This window comes from Microcaecilia unicolor, chromosome 3 (assembly GCF_901765095.1).
Source record: "Microcaecilia unicolor chromosome 3, aMicUni1.1, whole genome shotgun sequence".
Lineage (NCBI taxonomy): Eukaryota > Metazoa > Chordata > Amphibia > Gymnophiona > Siphonopidae > Microcaecilia > Microcaecilia unicolor.
This window is the reverse complement of record NC_044033.1, coordinates 328,885,581-328,900,390: the sequence shown is the minus strand read 5'-3', so window position 1 is coordinate 328,900,390 and position 14,810 is coordinate 328,885,581. Positions and strand designations below refer to the sequence as shown.

At 47.8% G+C, this 14,810-nt stretch overlaps 1 protein-coding gene across 1 annotated transcript in view; it reads right to left on the bottom strand.

Moving 5' to 3' along the window:
* Window positions 1–14,810, bottom strand: part of TRMT11 (tRNA methyltransferase 11 homolog) — a 183,788-nt gene that overhangs the window by 119,550 nt on the left and 49,428 nt on the right. Inside the window, exons 6-7 of the mRNA XM_030198402.1 lie at window positions 10,284–10,376; window positions 9,493–9,627 (exon numbers count right to left, since the gene is read on the bottom strand). Coding sequence (XP_030054262.1) covers window positions 9,493–9,627; window positions 10,284–10,376 — 228 coding nt within the window. The remainder of the gene's footprint in view (window positions 1–9,492; window positions 9,628–10,283; window positions 10,377–14,810) is intronic.

Here is a 14,810-nt window from a genome sequence, read left to right as displayed (position 1 = left end):
ACTCCTACTTGGTGAAAGCTCAGGTGAAAAAAGCCTGAGCTTCTAATCGGGACACCTGTCCAGAAAACTTTCCAGCCTGGGGACGGAGTCTTAGTATTTCTACTCTCATCGGAAAGTAAGCTACTATGCAAGTGGCAAGGGCCTTATGAAATAATAGAGAATATAAGAATAGCCAAACTGAGTCAGACTAATGGTCCATCCAGCCCAGTACCCTGTTTTCAACAGTTGCCAATCCAAGTCAGAAGTGCCTGGCAGAAACCTTGATAGTAGCAACATTCCAAGCTACCAATCCAAGAGCAAGAAGTGCCTTCTCCATGTTTGTCTCAATAGCAGACTATCAACTTTCCTCCAAGAACTTGTCCAAACCTTTTTTAAATCCAGAGCTTAACTATTTGCGTGAAAAAAAATATTTCCTCCTAGTTATTTTAAAAGTATTTCCATGTAACTTCATTGAATCGACTATAGAACCTGTCAACCACAAGGTGACCCAAACAGACAAGACAAAGCAAGGATTTTTCAGTTTAATCTATTAAAGAAATGGACTCCGGTGACTATGGCGCTGGTTTGAAATGATAATTTCAGACCTGAGGTCCTGATAAAGCCAGAGCCCCTGCAAGCCCAGAGTGGAGGCAGCAGCCAAAAAAACAGGATGCTAGGAATTATTAGGAAAGGGATGCAAAATAAGACCAAGAATATTATTATGCCTCTGTATCATTCCATGGTGCGACCTCACCTTAAGTATTGCATTCAATTCTGGTCGTTGTATTATTATTATTTGTTACATTTGTAACCCACATTTTCCCACCTATCTGCAGGCTCAATGTGGCTTACATTATCCCGTAGAGGCGTTCGCCATCTCCGGTAGTGAAACAAATACAAGGAGTTAATGTGGTCGGATAAGGTTCATGTGTTGTAGACACATTGGGAATCTTAGAGAGGAAGAGTTATGAATAGTTTATTGCAAGCTTTGGTATCGTTGAGTTATGAATAGTCTATTACAAGCTTTGGTATTGTTGTGTTGCAGGGTTTAGGCACTTAAGTTGGGTTGATGGGGTACGCCTATTAAACAGGTTGATTTTTAGTGATTTCTGGAAGTTTAGGTGGTCATACATTGTTTTCATGGGTTTTGATAATGCGTTCCACAGCTGTGTGCTTATGTAGGAGAAACTGGATGCATAGTGTTTGAGTCCTTTGCAGCTTGGGTAGATATAATGGAATTAGAAAAAGTTCAAAGAAGAGCAACCAAAATGCAGGCACTTCATCCTAATCAATTTTCAAAGGGAGTGCCTTTCCCTTTGAGGGGTAGTGTAGAGACTGCAGTCTAAACACCTGTGTAGACTTCAAAACTACTAAGAGTAATTTTAACAACAGAGCACCTATGAAAAGTTCAAAAAAGGAACCTGGTGCACAAATTCCTCATGCACATGTTTACAACTGCTGCAAAGGTATAAATGTGTATGTGTACTCTATGTACACATACATATGAATTTTATAAAATATCCAAAATTATGCCAACCTTTCAGTGGGCATTTACCCCCTATACTATTTTATAAAAGCCCTTTTGTGTGTGTAAAGGCTACATATGCATTCTTTATCTATGAAAATAAAATTAAAAAAAAAAAAAACTCCAAATCTCCTAGTTAAAATTCACACTGAAGAGGGGTCACGTGGTGTGATGCAGGAGTGAAGTCGCATTGGAACTGAGCTCCTGCGATTCCCCCATCATCTTACGCTATTAACAGCCTCAAAGGGGAAAAAACGATCCTTAACATCGCCAGCCTAACAACTTGGAGACCGGGTGGTTTGAGATTACTAACCTTGGGCGGAAGAATGGCGGCGAAAACGCTCCGGAAAGATAAAGAAAAAGGCAAGATCGCCGAATCCAAGATGGCGCCCGGACAGCAATCGCCGAATTCGAGCGTCTGCTCAGTATGGACGGCAGAAATCACCGCGGAGGTGACAGCTGCGGTAGAGGCGGCCCTTGATAAAAAACTGCAGGCGCTGTTTGACCGCGCAGAATCTGCCCATGAACGGCTTGACGGGTTCCATCTCGATCTGGACCATATGCAACAGCGGATAAGTGACCTGGAAGACCGAGCAGTGGCAACTGAACAACCGGTGGAGGCTTTAAAGAAGAAAATAGTGGAGCTAGAGAACAAACTAGACGATTTAGAGAACAGGTCTCGTCGTAATAATTTAAGACTAATAGGGCTCCCGGAACATATAAAGGACTCAGAGCTGGGTAGTTTTTTAGAAACCTGGCTTCAGAGCACATTAAAAATGAACAATCTGCCGGGGCCACTGCGCATCGAGAGAGCACATCGGCTGGGGCCGAAGCGCCAAGGAGCGGCGAGACCACGGGCGGTGATCATGAAGATCCTCCACTACGGCCATAAACAGGCGATTTTGCAGGCTGTAAGGGCAGGAGGGGAGCTTCGGTATGAAGGCCAGAGGATCCTTTGCTTCCAGGACTATTCAGCACGTGTAGCAGCGGCGCGCAAGGAGTTTGCGCCAGTGTGTACGGTTTTACATGAGAGAAAAATCAGGTTTTCACTGATATACCCTGCCAAATTGAAGGTGCAGCACGAGGGAGGAGATAAAATATTTGAAGAGGTGGCTGCAGCTAAAGAATTCCTCAAGAGTGTTATACAGGAACCGGCAACCTGATGTGGAAAAATGGCGTCATCTAGAAGAAGTCCGGGGACGGACATGTGTTGAAAGAGATTTTGGACATGGACTAGAAGACTGTTAAGTATGATTAGAGATGACATCTCTATACCTAAACTGTGGGTTCAAGGGAATAATTGGACAGAGGGACATAGGGTAACTACCCGGTCTCGATCATTGGAGACAGGCATAAATACTACAGGATGGGGTCTCCCCATGGAGCAGTTGGTAATTTACATTAGTGGGGGAAAGGACACTATACGTGATGAGTTCCCTGCTGGAACTCAAGGGTTTACAGAATGGAAGGGGGGGGGCGGGAATGCAGGGGGGGGAAGGGAGGGGAGGAGCAGGTCTGTTTGAAAAAGGTATGTAAATATGGTGGGAAAAGGAAACTAAGAAGTGTTGTGAGTATACAAAAAAGTGGAGGGAGGTGTAGGCTGGGACACCTTTCTCTTTATTATGGGTTTAATAACACATGTGAGCCAATTAGGCATGGCTATGGTTAAGCTAATATCCTGGAATGTGGGGGGTATTTCCTCCCCAATCAAGAGGAGTAAGATTCTACAGACCCTAAATAGACAAAAAGCGCATATAGCAATGCTACAGGAGACACATTTAACAGCAATGGAACACAAGAAGCTGTGTAAATGGTGGGTGGGGGACTATGTGGAAAGCCCGTCACCAAATAGGAAGGCAGGAGTTATTATCTTATTTCGCAAAGGGCTACATATTACAAAAAAGCGAGTAATTGTGGACCCACTAGGTAGATATGTCTTTTTAGAAGCCCATATAAATAATCACCCTTTCTTACTAATTAATGTCTACGCTCCAAACCAATATGACAAGAGGTTCTATCAGACCCTGGTGAGACATGTGCACTCTTTTGATCAGATGCCTATACTTATGGGAGGAGATTTTAACGCAGTCTATGACCCATTATTGGATAGCACTGGAACCTCTAGAGTAGGGCCAGTGAACTTGACAAAGGGAATCCCACGGCTGTGCTCGATGTTAGATCTAGTTGATGCATGGCGCCTGTACCATCCGGGAGAGAGGGACTATACCCATTTATCCAGGGCACATGATACACTATCCCGAATTGATTATATTCTGGTTTCAGCAAATAGGACCCCCTGGTTGCAACAGGCTGAAATAGGGCCCACACAGGTCTCAGACCATGCTTTTGTGTGGATCACATTTGGGGGTGGGGGAGATAGAACCCAGAAGCCTAGGTGGCGCTTTCCCACAGAACTGTTCTATGACCCACAATTTGCCACCTATATACAATCCCAGTGGAAAGAATACTCAGAGTTTAATGAGAATAGTTATCACTTAGACCCGATACTATTTTGGGAAGCGGCCAAGGCTGTGCTGAGAGGAGCCATAATCTCATATCATTCCTATAAGAAAAGAGCTAGAGAAGCAGAGATAGTCAGGATGGGGAAAGAAGTGGAGCAGGCACGCCAGAGATTTGGAGCTAACCCAACGCTTTTGAATAAATCAAGGCTGTTAGAGGCTCAGGCATCTTTGAACCAGTTAATACACGCCAAAGCTAAAAAATCAAATTTCTATTATCGATATCAGCTATACAAACATGCAAATAAGCAAGGGAAATTGATGACACGACTGATACAGCAAGTGGGTGGCTCCAGATATGTGTCACAAGTTAGAGATGCACAGGGGGGTATTCAGCATTCTCTGGAGGGAGTGAATGAAGTATTCCGGCAGTTCTATGAGGCCTTGTACTCCCCGCCGGAGGACCAGGGGCTTCAAGCAGAGTGTTATTTAGCAGGACAATCACTCCCACAGATCACAGCGATACAACAAAGTAGCCTTAATAGATTAATAACAGAGGACGAGGTGTGCTGGGGTATACGAGCCAGTCCGTTGCATAAGTCCCCAGGAGTGGATGGACTCTCCTCTGAGTTTTATAAGCTCCTCAGATCAGATATTATACCTTGTCTGACAGAGGTTTTCAATAAATGTATAGAGAGGGGGGGCCTACCAGAGTCCCTAAGGAAGGCACAAATCATAGTTTTGTTAAAACCGGGCCGCGACCCACTCTTAGCCAGTTCATATAGACCAATATCTTTGCTTCCCTTTGAAACAAAACTACTGGCAAAGATTTTGGCAAACAGATTGGCACGGATACTACCGGAGATAGTGGAGGAGGCCCAGGTGGGCTTTGTACGAGAAAGATCAGTAGCCCGCAATATGAGACAAATTTTGGGAGCGTTGGAAAGTTTACATGAATCATCAACCCCGGCCTTAATAATTAGTTTTGACGCCGAGAAGGCATTTGATCGGGTTAATTGGGACTTTATGTTCGCCTCCCTGAGGGCATTTGGGATGGAAGGGTTTTTCTTACATGCCATAGAAACGTTGTACCAGGGACCTATGGCAGAGGTATGGGTAAACGGGCAAGCATCGGAAACATTCAGGATTGCCAGGGGTACCCGACAGGGATGTCCCCTCTCGCCCCTTCTGTTTGTGTTGGTGCTTGACCCTCTTATAAGAGAAATCCAGAATATGGAGGAGGTGAGAGGGGTACAGATACAGCAAACTTCCTTTAAGATCTCAGCCTTTGCTGATGACCTCTTAACTATAATACGGGATCCCCAGGTGTCTTTGCCGTCCCTACTGGACATTTTTGCTGAATTTGGGGACTACTCTGGTTTTCGTCTCAACTTAGACAAATCTGAGGTCATGACACTTCAAATGAGCGAGGGGCAGTGGGAAAATCTGTGTTGTCCACTTAAGAGAGTGGGGGAGGCGTTCAAATACTTAGGGATACAGCTCACCAAGGACCCCAAGCTGCTATATAGTGCAAATGTAGAATACCTGTTAGAAGACACCAAGAGAACATTGGGAAGATGGGCAGGGCTGCCGATATCGCTGGTGGGACGCATCTCCTTGTTTAATATGGTGCTTTTCCCTAAATGGCTATACTTTTTACAGACAATTCCACTGTATCTCAAGCACCAGGAAGTGAGATCTTTACAAAAACTGCTTACAAAATTTTTGTGGGCTGGGAAACGTCCCCAGATAAGATTTTCACATCTGATGAGGCCTTGGAGAAACGGGGGGATGGGGATGCCAGATATTAAACGCTATAATGTGGCATGTTTACTGCGCCATCTAGGGGACTGGTATCTGCAGAGGGAGGATTACACCCCATTGGAGATAGAAAAGGCAAGGTGCAGCCCCTTGGGCCTGATGTATGTCTTACACGGGGCATTAAAGGACCTACCGGCAGGACTGCGGACTAGTGTTTTGGTGGGGCCTTTAAAGGCCGTATGGAAGGACTTGGCTAGGCTGTGGTCCTTCGATCCTAGATGCAGTAGATTACTACCCCTTATAGGGAATGAAGCGTTCCGTCCGGGGGATGAAAATCCTATAGTGAGTTCCTGGGGAGAAGGGGACAAAGTACTTATACATTACTGGTTGGAGCCCAGCGGTAAGCTTAAAACAATGGCCGAACTAAACCTAGATGTAGCAGATTGGGGGGTATGTTTTGCATATGAACAGCTTAGACACTATATAGCTTCACTCCCCCGTGCTGCACTTGGTGTTGATTTGTCCACTAAGATGGGGGAATTATTTGAGACGACAACAGAGGACCCTATCTCGATATCAGTATTACATAAAAGGTTGTTAATGGCTAGACCACAGGGAGACCTTACACGAGTGGCAGCAAAATGGTCAGCTGACATACAAAAAAGGATCATCCCGGGAGATTTGTTGAAGGGGTGGAGGGGAGTCCTGAAATGGACGCAAAACGCAAACCTTCGAGAATGCCAGGTCAGAGTGATCTACAGGGCTTATACCTCTCAGTCGCGTCTGTGTCAGATGAGATATATAGAATCTGCCAAATGCAGACGCTGTAATGCGCCAGACAATAACTTCTACCATGCTTTTTGGAAGTGCCCAGCTATAACAGCCTTCTGGACAAGAATAGTTAAATATTTAGAAAAAATAGGAGGGAAAAAGGTTACTCAGCAGCCTACGACCATTTTGTTGGGTTGCCATGCGCCAGTAGAGGGGGGTACGAGATACCAGAACATAATGGCCCATAAGGCGTTTTTGGTGGGCATGAAGTGCATACTTGTTAACTGGACGCAAGAAATGAACCCCTCCTTCTGGCAATGGAGGAATCGCTTACATGACTTACTTATGATGGAGCTCCGGGACTCCCTGCTTAACCCTCGGACACAAGGCTACTTTTTCCTTACCTGGGAAGGTTATATTAACACCCTGTCTCATAGGGCGAGGAGCCACATTATTAATAAACTTGGAGCATTGTCTAAAGTTCCACCGGCAACTGATGGGAATTAAATGGGAATAGAGATCTTTTTCTACCAACCCTTTAGCAACTGACAAGACGGTAGAGCAGACCATGGCTGGGGGGGGGGGAGGGGGAGGGAGGGTTTAGGGAGGGGGGCAGGAGGGGAGACTGTTTTATTTGGAGTTCTATTAGTCCTTTCCCAGGGTGAAATGGATGTCCTCCGTAGGGGGGTAGGGGGGCCATCAGAGCACAGGCCCCCTGGCTCGCCTGTGGAGGGGTATAAGCCCGTATAGTAAGGTTTGATCCTAATTTGAGGCTTTGTGGCTGCACAGTTGACACAGGCAGGTGGTTATAATTTGGGGGGCCCAGCGTTTGAACACACGGTGTCAATTGGCAGTAAGGAAAGTTGGGGGGAAAGGGAGGGGGAGAATTTGTTGTTATTAAAGGTTGATGATAACATGTTAGTTAATAATATAGGAGGGGGGGGGGATAAAGTAAAAAGATTAATGGAGATAAGCAATATCGTATAATTTCAATACTTGGTGTGTGTTGATTGTTTGTAGAGACATTTACAAGATGTAACCACCATTTTTGAGCATTATTTCTGTGCTTCATTAATAAAAATGTTGAAACCTTAAAATTCACACTGAAAATGAGTAGTACAAACTCATGGGATAACCACCCTCAATGTGAACTGGATAGGAGAGAAAACTCCTCAGTCATCAGCCAATGATGATACCTAGTGGCCAGACTGAGTATGCACATATTTATTCTTGTTTATGGTCCCTTATTGAGGACTGATGCAAATAGGAAGAAAGGCTCAGGTAGTTGCAAATGAACATTTATGGTACCAGAGCCCTAGTGCAGGCTGGCATCAGCTTAAATCACTGTCCTGTAATTAATGACAGCTGTGTATATTCAAAACATGTCTGCAATAGGACATGCCTGAAATAAACATCAGATCAATACTACACATAGCTGCCAACTTTTCAAAATGATTGGGGGTGCTGAATTTTTTTTTTTTATAAACAGGCAGTGTGTTCTCTCTCTCCCCCCCCCCCCCTTAAAATCCTGTCTGCTGCAGTCTTCACCTGGGCAGTGGCAGCGCCACTCATAGGCTGCCTGCAACCTAAACCAGGACTTCTTCCATGAACAGTCCCACCCCTCAGTCCCCCTGTACTGTGAAAATATAAAGAGATGCAAATTTCAAAAACTGACATATTTCAATCACTATACTATAGGTTAACAAATACAAATAAAACAAAAAATGGAAAATATGGTAATATCATTTTTATTGGACTAAATACATTTTTCAATTAGCTTTCAAAGGCCAAAACCTCTTTCCTCAGGTCAGGACAGGATACTGCTGTTATGGTATTCTGTTCTGACACGTGAAAGGAGGGTTTGGTCTCCAAACATTAGTCAAAAATGTATTAAAATTAGTCCAATAAAGATATCACCTTACTTCTATTTTCTCTATTTATTAACACAGCTACCACACTACTTTATCCTAAATTATAAATAAAATTCATTTTTTCCTACCTTTGTGGTCTGGCTGTTTACTGCTTCTAATTGTGTTGGTCCCAGTCTGTTGTTTCTTCTTTCCTCGACCTTAACTCTCCCCCTTTCTATCCAGCATCTACCCCATCTCTCCCTCCTTTCCTTCCAGCATCTGCCCCCTCTTCCACCTTTCCATCCAGCGTCTACCCCCTCTCTCCCCTTTCTATCCAGCATCTGCCCCCTCTTTCCATCCAGCATCTATTTTCTCCATCCATGTGTAGTTTTTCTCCTCTTTTCCCTTTCCCTCATCTGTCAATATGCATCTCCTTCCTCTTTCTTCACTCCCCTCCATCCATATGCATCTCCTTCCTCTCTCTTCCCTCCATGTCCACCATTTTTCCTCTCTCTCCACCCCGCCATCCATGTTCATCTCACTTCCTCTCTTCCCTCCCCCTCCCCTCCATATCCAGCGCTTTCTCCTCTCTCCCCTGCCCCTGCCCTCCCATCCATGTCCAGCAATGCTCCTCTGCCCTCCCCTCCATGTCCAGTGCTGCCCCAAACCCCACCTCCCCCCCCCCCGAGTTCCAGTTTCAACCCCCCCCACCCTCTTCTCCCTCAACAGCCCTCCTTGCCTTCCTGCTGCCCAGCCAGCGCTTAGAACTCATGTTACCTGACAGAAGTCGTGACTGCAAAAGAAGCAGAGTAGAGCAGGCTCGCCTTCAGCCTTCCCCTTCTCTCTCAGCGTCCCGCCCTCATTTCCTCTTTCCGCAAGGGCGGGACGTTGAGAGAGAAGGTGAAGGCTGAAAGCGAGCCTGCTCTATTCTGCTTCTTTTGCAGTCACGAATTCAGTCAGGTAAAATTAGTTTTAAGCACTGGCTGGGCGGCAGGAAGGCAAGGAGGGCTGTTGAGGGAGAAGACGGTGGGTAGGTCGGGCTGGGGACGCTGGAACCGGAACTTCGGATGACTGACGGCCAGGAAAATATTGGGGGTGCTCAAGCACCCACAGCACCCACGGAGTCGGCGCCTATGATACTACTTACCCATCGACCAAAGTAGACATTCAGAGGCTTTTCTGGGATGTTTTTAGTGTCCATGCCATAATCTTCCAGAATGCAAAAGACATGCTGAGCTTTCTTTAAGTTTACTTTTCCATGAAATGGCAAATATTCTAATGCCTGCATTTAGTAAACAAGAAAACCCTGGTGATTCATCAAAAAATTTAAGTACAGCCCTAAACCTGAGCAATTTAATTCTGATTTAAAAAAAAGAAGTCCATAAAAGGTTCGGTTTCAGTTTTGGCACCAAAACTGGCCTGAAATCTGGGGGCATTTTTGGTTTCCTTGAGACTCTGGGCAAGTCACTTCACCCTCCATTGTCCCAGGTACAAAATAAGTTACCTGCATATAATATGTAAACCGCTTTGATTGTAACCACAGAAAGACAGTAGATCCAATCCCCTTTCCCTAAAACCAGAACTCTCCCCCCACCCTCACCGACTGCCCGACCTTTCTAAATTAGTGTGTGTGTGTTTGTGTATGTATGTATGTGTATATACATACATATATATATATATATATATATATATATATATATATATAAAATATACCAATTTACATGTGTAGATGCTGCTATTACAAAGCTGGATACTTCTAAAATAAGGGTCTATGCCCACTGTTAATAGAAGAGTGATAGCATTGACTATTTATGAAGATTATAAGATACAGTGTTTGAGATATTTCTAAATAGGACACTGTTAATCCCTGGCATATTCCTTGTCAGCAGGTACTACTTCTCAAATCACTGTATAGGTACAAGAAAAAAATGTACTTACATCTATCCTTTCAATTTTTTCTTTCTGGCTCAATGTTTTATTAAACGCATGAATGTTTATTTTGTATGTAGACTCAGACTGGAGGAATGGGGCCTGTAATAAACAGAACATTATGTTAGCATCAGCAATAAAAGGTAAAATTATGTATCATACCTGATAATTTTCTTTCCATTAATCATAGCTGATCAATCCATAGACTGGTGGGTTGTGTCCATCTACCAGCAGGTGGAGATAGAGAGCAATCCTTTTGCCTCCCTATATGTGGTCATGTGCTGCCGGAAACTCCTCAGTATGTCGATATCCAAGCTCCATCCGCAGGACTCAGCACTTAGAGAATTACACCCACAAAGGGACACTCTGCCCAGCTCACCACCGCCGAAACGGGGGAGGGGAATTAACCCAGCTCATCCCCACACAAGTGAGGGAGGGGAATCCGTCCAGCTCATCCCCGCGGAGCGGGGGAGGGACACCACACCCGCTGATGCGGGGGGATCTGGCTTATCCTGCAACCGCAACCGCGGGAGGAGCTGACTGACCCTAACACCGCCGAAGCGGGAGGGGTACAAAGCTGCCCTACAACCGCCCGAAGCGGGAGGGAACGCCGGCAGAATTTAGGTCTCAATCCAGCCCCGTAAAACGGAGGGGAGAGGAATGCAGCAGCTCACTGTAACACAAACTCGTCTCAACTCTTGAAGAATCCAATTGAAAAAACTTGAACACGAAGTCCTCCTGAACTGAAGACTAAACTTGCACCTGAAATGCAACCAGAATATAAACAGTAGAGATATCTGGGAGGGGCTATGGATTGATCAGCTATGATTAATGGAAAGAAAATTATCAGGTATGATACATAATTTTACCTTCCATATCATCAAGCTGATCAATCCATAGACTGGTGGGATGTACCGAAGCAGTACTCACCCAGGGCGGGACATAGAAATCCCTGACCGCAACACTGAAGCTCCAAACCGGGCCTCCGCCCGAGCAGCCACAGTCAAGCGGTAATGCCTGGAGAAGGTATGGGCCGATGCCCAAGTTGCCGCCTTGCAAATCTCTTCCAAGGAGACGGACCCGGCCTCTGCCATCGAAGCCGCTTGAGCTCTAGTGGAGTGAGCCTTCAGCTGGATAGGCGGCACCTTCCCCGCGGCCACATAAGCCGCTGCAATGGCCTCCTTGACCCATCTTGCCACTGTAGGCTTAGCAGCCTGCAGACCCTTACGAGGACCTGCAAACAGGACAAACAGATGATCCGACTTCCGGAAATCATTGGTCACTTCCAAGTATCTGATGATGACTCGTCTCACATCCAGATATTTGAGAGCAGAGTATTCCTCTGGGTAGTCCTCCCTACGAAAGGATGGGAGACAGAGCTGCTGGTTCATATGGAAGCGAGAAACAATCTTGGGCAGGAAGGAAGGCACTGTACGGATAGACACTCCTGCCTCAGTGAACTGCAGAAAAGGCTCTCGACATGAGAGCGCCTGGAGCTCGGAAACTCTTCTGGCTGAAGTGATAGCCACCAAAAAGACTGCTATCAACGTCAGGTCTTTCAGAGATGCCCTTGACAAGGGTTCAAAAGGCGGCTTCTGCAAGGCTCTTAGTACCAGATTGAGATTCCACGCAGGCACCACTGAGTGCAGAGGAGGGCGCAGGTGATTAACTCCCTTGAGAAAACGCACCACATCTGGCTGCGAAGCCAGGGAAGCACCCTTCAGGCGGCCCCTGAAGCAAGCCAGAGCCGCTACCTGGACTTTAAGGGAACTGAGCGACAGGCCTTTCTCCAGACCTTCTTGCAGGAACACCAACACTGAAGAGATTGGAGCAGTGAAGGGAGAAAGTGAGCCTGCTTCACACCACACTGCAAAGGTACGCCAAACCCTGGCATAAGCAGTAGAAGTAGACCGCTTCCTCGCTCTCAGCATAGTGGCGATGACCTTGTCTGAGAAGCCCTTCTTCCTCAGACGCTGCCGCTCAATAGCCAGGCCGTAAGACCAAAGGGGGAGGGATCCTCCATCACCACGGGACCCTGATGCAACAGGCCCTGCTCCGCTGGCAGTCGCAGAGGTTCATCCACTGAGAGCCTGATCAAGTCCGCATACCAGGGACGTCTGGGCCAGTCCGGACCCACCAGGATTACCCGGCCCGGATGCTTTGCCACCCGGTCTAGCACCCTGCCCAACATGGGCCAGGGCGGGAACACATAGAGAAGCTCCTGTGTTGGCCACTGTTGGAGGAGAACATCTACTCCCAGAGATCGAGGGTCCCGTCCTCTGCTGAAAAAGCGCGGCACTTGGCAATTGGCCGATGACGCCATCAGATCTAGGCTCGGCTGGCCCCAGCGCTTCGTGATGTCCAAGAACGCCTGAACCGATAGCTGCCACTCTCCGGGCTCCAAGGTATGGCAACTGAGAAAGTCCGCCTTGACATTCATGACTCCGGCAATGTGGGCCGCTGACAGCTGTTCCAGGTTCACTTCCGCCCACTGGCAAAGATTCATAGCCTCCTTGGCTAGAGGGGCGCTCTTGGTATCTCCCTGGCGGTTGACATAGGCCACAGCCATGGCATTGTCCGACAGGACCCGTACTGGCTTCAGCGCCAGTACCGGAAGGAACTCCAAAAGCGCCAACCGAATGGCTCTGAGTTCCAGGAGGTTGATAGACCACTTTGCCTCTGCAGGAGACCAAAGCCCCTGCGCTGTCCTTCCCAAGCAGTGGGCTCCCCAGCCCGACAAAGAGGCGTCCGTCGTGACCACAATCCACTCCGGGGTCACAAGAGGCATTCCTGCAGACAACTTGTCTGTCTTCAGCCACCAGCTCAGCGCCTTGCGCACTGCTGGGTCCAAGGGAAGGCGCACAGCATAATCCTCCGACACTGGAGTCCAGCACTGCAGCAGAGAGTGTTGGAGTGGTCTCATATGAGCCCTGGCCCAGGGCACTACTTCCATTGTGGCCGTCATAGAGCCCAACAGCTGCACATAGTCTCAAGCCCGAAGAGGAGAGGCTACTAGGAACTGGTCCACCTGAGCCTGAAGTTTGACAATCCGATTGTCTGGCAGGAACACTCTGCCCACTTGGGTGTCAAAACGAACTCCCAGATACTCCAGGGACTGAGTCGGGCGCAGCTGGCTTTTCTCCCAGTTGATGATCCATCCCAGGAAGCTCAAAAGAGCAATCACCCGGTCCACAGCTTGGCCGCACTCTGCATAAGAGGGGGCTCGGATCAACCAGTCGTCCAGATAAGGATGGACTTGGACTCCTTCCTTCCTCAGGAAGGCCGCGATGACCACCATTACTTTGGAGAAGGTCCGCGGAGCAGTAGCCAACCCGAACGGGAGGGCTCTGAACTGGAAGTGTTGGCCCAGGACTGCAAAACGCAGAAAGCGTTGATGAGGAGGCCAGATGGGAATATGCAAATACGCTTCCTTGATGTCCAAGGATGCCAGGAAATCCCCTGCCTTCACTGCCGCTATAACAGAGTGGAGAGTCTCCATGCGAAAGTGCCGAACTTTCAAGGCCCGAATGACCCCTTTGAGGTCGAGGATAGGCCATACAGAACCTCCTTTCTTTGGTACCACAAAGTAAATGGAGTAACGTCCCTTGCCAAGCTGATTTACTGGCACCGGAACGACCGCGCCCAGGCGGATCAGATTGTCCAAAGTCTGCTGCACTGCCACAGCTTTGACCGGAGACTTGCAGGGAGAGAGTACAAACCCGTCTCTTAAGGGTCGGCAGAACTCTAGCTTGTAGCCGTCTCTGATGACTTCCAGCACCCAAGCGTCTGAAGTTACTCTGGTCCACTCGCCCAGAAACGAGGACAGCCGTCCTCCAATCTGCACTGGGGCGTGGACCAAGGCCCCGTCATTGGGTACGAGACCCTGGGGGAGGACCGGAGGGCGCACCTCCGGGACGGCGGTCTCTGCGAAAGGAATGCTGCTTGGGGGAGAAGTTCCTCTTGAAGGAAGAGGGGGCAGAAGAGCCCGACCTGCCCGGGCGGTACCGACGGGCTTCCTGAAACCGTCCTCTGGAGGTACTGGGGCGAGTACTGGCCCGAGCCCTGACCTCTGGTAACCTCTTGCCCTTAGACGTGCCGAGATCGGTCACGATTTTGTCCAGCTCGACCCCAAAGAGCAGCTTGCCTTTAAAAGGCAATTTAGCCAGGCGGGACTTAGAGGCGTGGTCAGTAGACCAATACTTCAGCCAAAGCCACCGCCGCGCAGAGATTGTCTGAGCCATGCCTTTAGCCGAGGCTCTCAAGACATCATACAGCAAGTCTGCCAAATAGGCCAAGCCCGATTCCAGGGCCGGCCAATCAGCCCTCAAGGAAAGATCCGAGGGGGAAGCCCGCTGCACCATAGTCAGGCACGCCCTGGCCACATAGGAGCCGCACACTGAGGCCTGCAAACTTAAAGCAGCCGCCTCAAAGGACGACCTTAAGGCCGCCTCCAATCTTCTGTCTTGGGCGTCCTTAAGGGCCGTGCCACCTTCCACCGGCAACGCTGTTTTCTTAGTCACCGCAGTGATTAAAGAA